General features: G+C 38.7%; 1 protein-coding gene across 1 annotated transcript in view; it reads right to left on the bottom strand.

Moving 5' to 3' along the window:
- Positions 1–1029: 1029 nt before the first annotated feature.
- Positions 1030–11837, bottom strand: part of LOC122560555 (mesothelin-like protein) — a 48374-nt gene continuing 37566 nt past the window's right edge. Inside the window, exons 18-23 of the mRNA XM_043711305.1 lie at positions 10264–10410; positions 6905–7038; positions 3585–3718; positions 2834–2928; positions 2031–2217; positions 1030–1908 (exon numbers count right to left, since the gene is read on the bottom strand). Of these exons, the coding sequence (XP_043567240.1) occupies positions 1805–1908; positions 2031–2217; positions 2834–2928; positions 3585–3718; positions 6905–7038; positions 10264–10410 (801 nt within the window). The 3' untranslated portion in view covers positions 1030–1804. The remainder of the gene's footprint in view (positions 1909–2030; positions 2218–2833; positions 2929–3584; positions 3719–6904; positions 7039–10263; positions 10411–11837) is intronic.

Below are 11837 nucleotides of genomic sequence, written 5' to 3'. Positions count from 1 at the left end.
AAGATGATAGTGTCAAAACAGGACAGACATTAAAACACTTAAGAGCAGTCTTAGACTGCCACCTAGTGTGAATGCTCAGTAACTGATTGGTTAATCTGACCATTCTCCTGAATTGGTAGGGGAGCCTATGAAGAGAAAAGCTTCTTTGCGCTTCACTTTGTTATTTTCTAAATCGTTCAAATGTGTTTCAGTTTCTGGTCTATGATACTTTATGTTGTGCTTTGAAATGTATTCCATCCTTTTTGTGACAAGATTTTGTCTTTTGGGAGGAGGTGGTGTTGCAGTAGTGTTAGGAAAGGCATTCATTTCTATTATAGTAAGCTTGGAGAGATTTATTTCCCGATCACATGCCTATCAGGTCGTCTCTCAGTAAATCCACTCTATTTCCATTAATTGAATCAACAGAAGGACATACGGTATTTAAAAGTGTGTGTGGTGAAGAAGTGTCAACAACTGTTCTGTGTAAAAGAGCCTCCTAACATGGTATATATATATGAACAAACCATGTAAGGTATTTCTTGAACACATTTCTCTTGAACACTAGGCACAAACTAATCAAAATCTGTGGTACTTGAATTTTTTAAATGGTTTCAAGTTGCTTATATAATTCTTCTTGGCGATGTAACTATTATATAGGCAACAACTAGGAGTGGCATGGTGGCTCAGTGATTAGCACCACTGCCTCACAATGCAAGCATCTCTGGTTTGGTTCCAATCCTGGGTGCCTGTCTGTGTGCAGTTTGTATGTTCTCCCATCTCACAGTGTCTGTGTGGAAGGTGCTCCAGTTTCCTCCTGCAGGTTAGGTGGATTGGTGATGGGAAATTGCCCATAGTGTCCAGGGAGGTGCAGGTTAGGTGGGTTAGCCACTATAAATGTGTGATTACAGGGATAAATGGTGTCTGGGTTTGGATGGGATGCTCTTTGCATGGGTCAGTACAGGCTTGATGGGCCAAATGGCCTTCTTCCACACTTTAGGGATTCTATGAAGTGCAATGTGTGGATAATTTAAAGAAAACACAAGACAGAGGTTTAAGTCAATAGTTCAATTTATTTTTTTCATTTTAGTTTAGGAAAGATAAATGCAGTTTTTATATATGGTTGTCCTGAATTATTTAATTACCATTTAATGAGATTTAACACAAATGTTTCCATTGCTCTTTTAACAAAACTAGTAGTCACACTCATCCAGAACAAAAATAGTTATTTCACCAGGCACATACAAATTGTTCAAATATCATTTACTGAATAAAAATATATCAATATCTTAGTATCTTTCAGACTATATTAATACATTTTAAATATGAAATATGGCAAAGGAGTAAAAGAAGATATGGCGTTTGATCCAATGGAGTTACATTTCTCTCGTAGCTTCTTTCACCCACTGGAAGATAATCTATTTTGAACAATGAATTTATTCTTCAATAGTCTAAACGGCGTGCTATTCAAAAAGGTTTAACATTCTGATTTTTTTCTATCAATTCTTCAGTTTCTCCTTCAAATTTATGTCCCTTAGCATGATTTTCATGTTTCATTTGAAGTTGTATTCTGGCAATCGTTTTAATTATTACTAGGGTCCCACTTAACCAATACCTAATATGCAGAGCTGAACTTATATAGAATTTACTTTATAAGTTAAAATTTTATGTATATAATTTAAGCCATACAGTAAATGTCTGTGAGTGGTATACTCAGACTGTGTTTACATATGCTGGATGCATTATTGATTTATGCACAGAAATCATTGAATTCCTCACTGACATGGGTATTACAGATACTGCTGATGACAATAATTCTCTTTCTCTACTATAACAACCTTTGTAGTACAATGATTATTATGCTGATAGATAAAGACTGGATTGTACATAGAAGACAGTTCTTGTTGATAGAAGATGATGATGAATCTATTTCTAAAATCAAAACAAAAAGATTTTTAACTCAAATTATTCAACATGTTTTGAAAATCTCAAAATGCATTTCTGTTATCAGTAAATGTTATTAACAGAATTCCCTTATAAACAACTTCACTTACCTTGGATACTTATTACATCTGGAGGTATTATGTCTGGGCTCCCTCCTGTCAGGCCAATTTTCAGGCTCCTCACCTCACTTACTGTATGTTGACCAATCCACATTTGGACTAATGTGGAATTTTCAGCATCCTTAACAGTTTGAAGGTTAACTCCAAGCAAATTTCTCAAGTCACCAGGGCTGAGTGTCTGAAACAAAAAGAATTGTGTGCCACTTTAAGAAAAATGGTCACTTTTGTACCACACAACATACCTTATTGATGCTGCATAAAGTGCTGGAAAGTGACGAAATTGTGGGAAAGAACTGAAACTTAAAGAATAAAAATGATTTGCACTTCCATGAAGCATTCATGAACTCAGAATGTCCCATCATGTTGCTCAGTCAATTAAGTACAGCCTTCAAATGTGAATGTTGTCAGTTTATTGAACCCTAGTTTATAACTTAATCCAATTTTCACATTTACTATAATATGAAATGATTAATAAATGACATGACCAAATTAATAACGCTCATGCTTTTTGAGGCCATAATCTTACTCAATGCCACCCCACCACGTTTCACACCATCCTGTCACTTTTCTAATGGCTAGCTCTTGGTGTGGAATCTAGAAATGGTAGACATTTACTACTTAAACTGAGTAACAATTGTCTAAACTCTTGTCAAGAATGCTTATTAGCAGATTATTTGATTTTGAAAGTCACCACTGTACAAGGACAAGCTCCATTCTGTTCACCATCTCCTCCCAGCTCTCTCTCTCTATCTTGCACACATACACAAAAAAAAAAGTATTTTGTTTTTCCATACTTTTACTTGTTCAGGATTCAGTGTCAAGAATACACTAGGGTCCATGTTGATAGTGTCGGCAGCAAGAGTCCGTAAATCAGCAGTTGTTGCAGCAGCTTTAGAAGATGAAAATTAACTTGTTAAATAAAAATGACACTGTACTTTCCGAGCACTGACATCTTAAAATAAATACAACCTCCTGTGTGCAATAAGCTTCGGTAATACAATGATCATTATCAGTTCCTAGGTAACATTCTCTTCTCATACTGAGACAAATCTTATTTGTACTTGATCTGCCAGTTTTTATTTTTACAAGTGTTAATAAGAGGTAGACCTAAAATACCAAAACAAGGCACACAAAATTGAAATGCAGCAATTTTTTGGGAGATAGTACCAGTTCAATCTCAGACTACTTTCATTCTTAGTGTCTATGTCAATAGTCTGTCGGTTAAATCAGCATTTTACAAACAGCCTCAAGTAGATGTTACTCCTTAATTTGTTACAATAACTGTACCCGTGTAACTAGATAAGAATTAGGTAGAAGAGGGTTTTTCTTAAGAAAAGCAGCAGAATATTTCTTCTGCTTCAACGTCATATTCTGAGGAATTTCATACGTTCAATTTGTACTTCTACAAATTTTATTAGTCTTTTGCCAATCGTGAAAAAAGTCTTTTTTTATAAATCAGCCCTGAAAATTGTACAATTAAGTACAGAAAATAAATCCAGAATTCAAAACAATTTCTCTATTGCAATTTATTTCTGTATTACTTACCAAGGTATGTCTTCATCTGATTATAATAAATGACTGAATCAGAAGTTTGTTTCTCGATTATGCTTTTTGCTTTGTTGTATATTAGCGTTTTCTTTGATTGAGAGCATGAGGAAATATTCAATGTGGATGCATTGCTGCGGGAAAATTGTTAGAACAGTCTGAGTTATTTTACTTATGGAAAGCAAGCAATATTGCATTCAACTAGTGTATTTTTCAAAGGATAATTCAGTGTCGGAGACCTGGGTACCAGTCTTAGCATTGCAAGTGGCCATGGTAGAAATGGGTCGATGTGTTGCAGTTTAATAGTATCTTAGCAGGTACCCAAGGCCTCAAAGCATTGGGAGGAGATGCTTAGATTTCCAACAATACTCAGGGAGATTACTTTTGGAATATTGTGTTCAATTCTGGTGTCCCTGCTATTGGAAAGATGTTGTGAAACTTGAAAGGGTGAAGAGGCGACCTAGAAGGATGTTGCCAGGGTTGGAGGGTTTGAGCTCTGCGGCGAGGCTGAATAGGCTAGGGCTATTTTCCTTGGAGTGTCGAAAGCTGAGGGGTGACCTTGCAGAAGATTATAAAATCATAAGGGGCATGGATAGGGTGAATAGTCAAGGTCTTTTCCCAAGGGTAGGGGAGTCTAAAATTAGAGGGTATAGGTTTAAGGTGAGAGGGGAAAGATTTGAAAAGGGCCAAAGGGACAACATTTTCATGCCAAGAGTGGTTCATGTATGAGTCATAGAGTCATAGAGATGTACAGCATGAAAACAGACCCTTCAGTCCAACCTGTCCATGCCGACCAGAGATCCCAACCCAATCTAGTCCCAACCGGCCCATATCCCTCCAAACCCTTCCATTCATATACCCATCCAAATGCCTCTTAAATGTTGTAATTGTACCAGCCTCAACAACATCCTCTGGCAGCTCATTCCATACATGTACCACCCTCTGCGTGAAAAAGTTGCCCCTTAGGTCTCTTTTGTATCTTTCATCTCTCACCCTAAACCTATGCCCTCTAGTTCTGGACTCCCCGATCCGGGAATGAGCTCCCAGTGGTGGTGGAGGCTGGTACAATTGCAACGTTTAAAATGCATCTGGATAGGTATATGAATAGGAAGGATTTAAGGGGCTATGGGCTAAATGCTGGCAAATGGAACTACAATTGAGAATATCTGGTTGGCATGGATGGGTTGGAACGAAAGGTTTGTTTCCATGCTGTACAACTCTATGGCGCTATGATTGTATTAGCTGGCCTAAGATTTTGAATCACTGAGAGAGGTATTTTGAAAACAAGAAGGTTTGTAGTGGATGTTCTTAAGGTCAGATTGAAGAATGTATTAAGAGTATCACATAGAACAAGGGAACACTTGGATTTATGGTTGTAGGACTTAAAAAGCTTGAGGAGGGAAAACAGTTAAAAAGAAACAGTGATACTCAGAAATGAATGTACTGCAACGTAATTCCATGGCTTATAAGATGCAGTGGAGCCAAGTTCAGCATTCATAGGTTTCCCTGGTGTTTCCTTTTGGATTGGCTGGGGGTTTGGTACATTAAGAGTTTTTGAAAGCACTACTGGAGTTAACACTCCTGTTGAGGAGGGATGGCCATGAAAATGAACTCCAAACTACCATCATTCCCGTTCAAATGATCAACCTGCCCCAACTGTACTTCCACATTATACATCTTTACCAGCACTTTGCCCATCATCATTTATGGTCCTATTATGCCTGATTTTTATGTCCTTATTGTCAAGTACTTAAATCCATTTGTTCAAGTTAAGGTACTTCAAATTACTGGCTAGGAATGTGGAATTTTCTGATCAAGACTGCTAGGATAGTTTACAAATACAATAGCAAGCTTGCAGAGTTATTTAATTATTTGTAAGTTTGCAAAAAAAAACTCCTAAAATGTTGAAGTTTTTGTATCAAACAAAACATTACACCTTAAAAAATGCTGAGGAGGGATTTGTTCTTAATTGAATCTCAAACAATAATCAATGAAAACAAATTTTCTCTAAACAGTCTGTTAACTGGATGAAAATATTTACAGCCAATTTAGTCTCATCCAAATAAGTTTCATATTCTACCCTTATTTTTAGATATTATTTTCATTCTCTCCAATTATTTGTTGTCTAGGGAAAAAGAAATAGGGCAATGTAGTTGCTGGTAAAACGAAAAACAGTTCACCACATTGACATTGAGTTAGAACAGTCAGATAGTATTGTACCAACAGTGGTGGGAGATTGTAATTACAGACAATTCTACAGAGAGAGTTTCATTAGAAATGGGGACATGCGAGATTAAAACAAATATTTGTGCAGTCATCACTTTTTACATATTCATTTCCATTGCATCTTCAATGGATTGCTAAATTTTTAAACAGAATTATGTTATTTACATATGACAGCATTTGTTGTGCATCTTTCTGTGTTGTGTTGAAACAGGCCTTTAAGGGAATTAAAATCTAACTGAAGCAAGTAGACCTCAAGACTAATTCAAAATTATATTTTCTTGCTGAGAGCCTTTGGAGAATTGGAAAGTGATTGCAAATTTCCAGGCCCTTATTGAAGGGAATCAGTGCAAAAAATGAGTTCCTGTGTGGGTTAGCACTGAGACATTTACATGGTGTGATGATGCTGTGGCCTTAAGAGGTTATTTTGTCCTGCTGTTCTTTGAAGAGAGAGATTGAATAAGAGGTGCTGAATACTCTGTGGCAACATAAACAGGTTGTAAGGCTTTAGTTTCGTTTTTAAAGTTGGAACAATAGAAGCAGTAGCCTGCTCTCTCAGACCAGGACTTCTCATTTTACATTTTTTAAGCTTTAAGCAGTTGTTGTTGAAGTTTCAACAGAGCTGTTCCTGTTGTGGGCATGAAGATTTGGAAGCTGGTTTTTGATTACAGCTGAGTGTTCTCTTCCTAAGCTGCTAGATTGCAGGTGAGACAAAATTGGTTTTCTGAATTTGTCTTTTTGCCAAAGGGGGTCTTTATGGGATGTTACTATATTGGAACAGTTTATTAGTAATAGTTACTGTATCTATTATTCTGTTCGGTTTTCTAATAGAGTTATGTTATTCCAAATTCCTCTTTTTTTGTTTGTATTTTAACTACAGTGTTTAAATAAATTGTGTTTTGCTTAATGTTGAGTAGTTTGAGCGCTCACATTGCATCTGGAACAGGCACTTCACATTTGCCTTTAAAAATAAGAAAAAGCTAGGGCTAGGCTACCTGCTTAAACTATTTTGAGGGTGTCTGGCCCCTAACAACGGCCACATAAACACAGAATACAGGTAACTAATTCACAGCATCCTGGACATAAGGAACACTTACCTGATTTCAGTGGCGCTGATTGCCTGGATTTGGCTTTCATCAAGAAGACACAGCACATTTCCACCAATCAAATTCAACACATTTGCATCTAACACTCCACCCGCTTCCAAGTACCTTGAAACAATTGCTTTTCTCTGCGTATTAGAGCGACAGAATGTTAAAAGCATGACTGTAGTCACAGCAAGTAATCTTCTATCAAAGTGAATTTCCCATGACAAAGATTTCAGTGTATTTTAATTTATTCTTTTTGGTTAGTATTTAATTTATCATTTTTTTTTCATTTTTCAGTACCAGAGAGTATTCAGTTATGACACTTTGTTAGTACAACGGTATCTGTTATTGCAGAATCAAGACTGCCTTCAGTGTGTTCTGTTTAATGTCTAACCTCAATCTCAAAGCTTAATTAGGAGAACACCTTCTTTTCACTTTGCAGCAAATCTGAATGGCCTGTTCAGTTGAGATTATCAACTTATAGTAACTGTGAGTTCAATATCTGCACTCGCTGAGTTGGGTGAGCCAAATATTTCACAAAGAATCTTTCGACTAGATTTGAGTTCTGATCTTAGGGATAATTGCCCAGGTATTCTGATGATGTTATGAAACCTTTTTTTAAAATTCATTCTCTAGATGTGGGCATCGTTGGCTGAGCTAGCACTTATTGTCAATCCATAAATGCTCAAGGAGGTGGTGTCTTCTTGAAATGTGACAGTCTGTAGGTAGATCCACATTGCCATTCGGAAATGCGTTTCAGGATATGACCCAGCGACAGTGAAGGAACAGCGATATATTTCCCATGTAAGGATTTTAAATTAGATTAGATTCCCTACAGTGCAGAAACAGGCTCTTCAGCCCAACCAGTCCACACCGAACCTCCAAAGAGTAACCCACCCACACCCATTTCCCTCTGACTAATGCGCAATGGGCAATTCACCTGACCTGCACATCTTTGGATTGTGGCAGGAAACCTACATAGACACAGGGAGAATGTGCAAACTCCACACAGCCGGTCGCCCAAGGCTGGAATTGAACCTGGGACCCTGGTGCTGTGAGACAGTAGTGCTAATCACTGAGCCACCGTGCCGCCCCCAGATGGTGAGTGGTTTGGGAGGAACTTGTCGGCTGTGTATTTCCCTCGTATCTGCTGCCCTTGTCCTTCTGGTAGTAGTTGTGGGTTCTGAAGGTGCTGTATGAGGAGCCTTGGTGAATTTCTGCAATGCATCTTGTAGATCATACATGCCACTGCTACACAGTCTTGGTGGTGGAGTGAGTGAATGTTCTGGGTATGGTGCCAATCAAGTGGGCAGCTTTCTCCTGGACAGTGTCAATATCTATGAGTGTTGTTGGTGCTGCACTACTGCAGACAAGTGGAGAGTATTTCATCACACTCCTGACTTGTGCCTTGTAGATGGTGGACAGGTGTTAGAGAGTCAGGTGGTGAGTTACTTGCTGCAATATTCCTAGGCACTAACCTGCTCTTGTAGCCACTGTATTGATGTGACTAGTCCAGTTAAATTTCTGGTCAGTGGTAACATCCAGGATGTTACACAGTCGGGATTCAGTGATGCCATTGAGTGAAGGAGCAATAGTTAGATTCTATCTTATTGGACATGGTCATTGCTTGGTACAAATGTTATTTGCCACTTGTTAAAGTGAGGACTGCAGATGCTCGAGATCAGAGTCAAAATGTGTGTGCTGGAAAAGGTCAGGCAGCATCCGAGGAGCATTAGAGTTGACGTTTTGAGCATAAGCTCTTCACTGGGAATGTAAATAGAATTATGTTATTGGTCCAAACCTGGATATTGTCCATTTCTTGCTGTATGTAGCCCTGTACTGTTTAATATCTGAGGAATTGCAAATGGTGCTGAACATTGATGTTTGCACCATGAACATTCTCACTTCTGACCTTATGACAGAGGGAAAGTCACTAATGAAGCAGCTGAAGATGGTTGGACGTAGGAGACTACCCTGAGGAACTCCCACAAAAATGTTCTGCAGCCCTGGAATTTAGCTTTTTTTGTCCTTGTTTAAACCAAGGTTGTAATGAGGTCAGGAGTTGAGTGGCCTTGGCAGAACCCAAACAGGGCATCACTGAGCAGGTTATTGCTGAGTGGGTGTTGCTTGATAGCACTGTTGATTGATGGTGAAGTAATTGGCTGGATTGAATTTGTCCTGCTTTTTGTGTACAGGACATACCTAGACAATTTTTCACGTTGTTGGGTAGATGCTAGTGTTGTAACTGCACTGGCTCAGCTTAGGTAGGGGAGCAGCAAGTTCTGGAATAAAGGTCGTCAGTATGATCAGAATGATATCAGAGTCCATAGCCTTTGCAGTGTCCAATGCCTCCAACCATTTCTTGATTTCACGTGGAGTGAATCGAATTGGCTAAAGAGTGGCATCTGGGATGTTGGGGACCACTGGAGGGGACCAAGATGAATCATCCAGTTAGCACTTCTGGCTGAAGATTGCTGCGAATGCTTCAGCCTTACCTTTTTCACTGATGTTGTTGTGGGTCGGAGACAAGTGGGCAATAAGAGGAAACGGTAGGTGAAGGAGTTTGGGTGCCATCTCGGTGAGATACCAGAGATGTGGATGACTGCTTATGCTTGGCTTGAGGAACTAACAAGTTGGGAAAGAGGGGCAGTGGTTGGTGCCAGTTTGGAATGTGGGGAAGGAGGGTGTTGGATCCAGCTGGGTTGAGTTTAGTAGTTCAGTTTAATAGATATCCAGGAGTTGAAGCAGATTTCTCTAATTCACACTCAACCGTTAAGTTTGGCTGAATTGGAACTCTCCAACATCCCCAAAATTATGGTACTTTCTTGGAGGGTTCCAGACACTGGGGAGTTGCCCATTGGAATTTTCAACTTCCTGGACACTTCCTGCAAAGTCAGCTGCTACCTCCAGATGGTACTAATGTACAACATTGGTTTACACTTCTCTTACAACTATCTGGCCATTGGAATATCTGGGGCAATAAATTGAAAGCTCTATCTACAAAATCCACGTTTCCATTTTGGGAGCAGCCTTTTACAAGGAGTAATTTTAAAAGGAGCAAAATTCCCCACAGTAACCATTAGGCCGTTATAAAACAGTTCTCCATTATGGGATGTCAATAAAAATGATAATTAATGTTTTCAACTGTAATCCTCTGTTAAATATTGAAAGAAAACAAAGAAATGTCAGTCTAATATCAATCCAACTGACTCTATTGCAGACTTGTCTTCTGCCATATATTTCCCCATATTCAGAAACAAATTAGATCCCAATCCAGACCGTCTGAGTTCAAAGTCAGACTCTCTTTCAACCAAGACAATCCCTCAACTTAATTATTTTTGTTAAGAATTTCTTTTGAATTGCTATACCGCGATATCACTCTGGCTGTTTGGCAGTAGAGCAGAAACAGTTTCCACTTTGGTTATATTCCAAGTGCTGATCTCTGTGGAGTTGTACGCCACAGCAATGAATCCCAGCAGCTGAATTTTCTCTTCTGGTAGTCCGGCTGGATAAATCTGTTTCAGAAATATTCAGGGTTAGAAAATGTAAACAGAAAATGCTGGACAAAGATTAGCTAGCTTCTAATGTTTTAGGTCTGTGAGCATTTATCAAAATGATTAAGTCAGATAAAAATTAGAGATGAATTATAACATTTGTTAACATTGTGCATGATTAAGAAAAAAGTAAGGAACTAAACATTGATCGTTTTCTATCGAGTCATAAAGCATGGAAACAGACCCTTCCATCCAACCAGTCCATGCCGACCATAATCCCAAACTAAACTGGGCCCACCTGCCTGCATTAGGCCCATTTCCCTCCAAACCTTTCCTTCTCATGTACTTATCCAAATGTCTTTTAAAATTTGTAAATGTACCCATATCTACCACTTCCTCAGGAAGTTAATTCCACAGACAGTCCAAAAGGTTTTATATTTATTATAATTTGCACAAGGAGGCAATTGATTAGGATCTTCCAACAGATTTGGCTAATCTATTGATTTAAATTAGTTGGAAAATCCACTCATGCCCTGGCAGGTTGTTGAGGAGTCTGTTGACCAGGGAAATTCTAGCTTTCTTGCAAGATTTCTGGGCAACTCTGGATTTGGAACAAAAATTGTAAAGATTGATGCAGGACATTCAGCCCATTGAACCTGTTCCTCCATTCCATGGGATTATCTACCTCATTGTCACTTTCCCACGTTATCCACATATCCCATGATCTCACTAGTCTCTAGAAACATATTGATTTCAGTCTTGAACACGCTCATTGATTGAACTTCCATAACCCTGCAGGGTAGAAAATTCTGAAAGGTTTATCACCTTCTGTGTGAAAAAAAGCTCTCTTCACCTCAGTCTTAAATGGCCAATCCCTTATCCTGAGACTACATCCCCTGGCTCCAGACACACTAACCAAGGGAAACATCCTATACACACCCATCCAGTCACACGCTGTAAACATTTTGTAAGTTTCAATGAGATCACCTCTGATTCTTCACAACTCTTGAGAATTCAGGCTCAAAAAAGCCTTATTCTCTCCTCATAAGAAAAACTAGCTTTCTTTATATTTGTTCAGGGTATCTGGGCATCGCTGGCTTTACCAGCATTTATTGCCTATCCCTAATTCCCTAAAGGACATTCCAGAGTGAACCATATTGCTATGGGTCTGCAGTCACATGTAGACCAGACCAATTAAGGGTAGCAGATTTCTTTCCCTAGTGAACTAGGGATTATTTAATGATTATTGACAGCGGTAACATGGTTGTCTACTCCAGATTTGTTATTTTTTTAGCCATTCCAACAGATTAATCTATTGAACTTTAGTTTCATTCCCTCATTGACAAGTGTATTCTTCCATAGATAAGGAGACCAAAACTGTGCGCAATACTCCAGCTCTGTCTCACCAAATATCGATAGAACAGCAGGAAAAGTTATGATCCTAGCTA

Source organism: Chiloscyllium plagiosum, chromosome 21 (genome assembly GCF_004010195.1).
Source record: "Chiloscyllium plagiosum isolate BGI_BamShark_2017 chromosome 21, ASM401019v2, whole genome shotgun sequence".
Classification (NCBI taxonomy): domain Eukaryota; kingdom Metazoa; phylum Chordata; class Chondrichthyes; order Orectolobiformes; family Hemiscylliidae; genus Chiloscyllium; species Chiloscyllium plagiosum.
The sequence above is the reverse complement of the archived record's forward strand: the minus strand, read 5'-3'. Positions and strand labels throughout refer to the sequence as shown.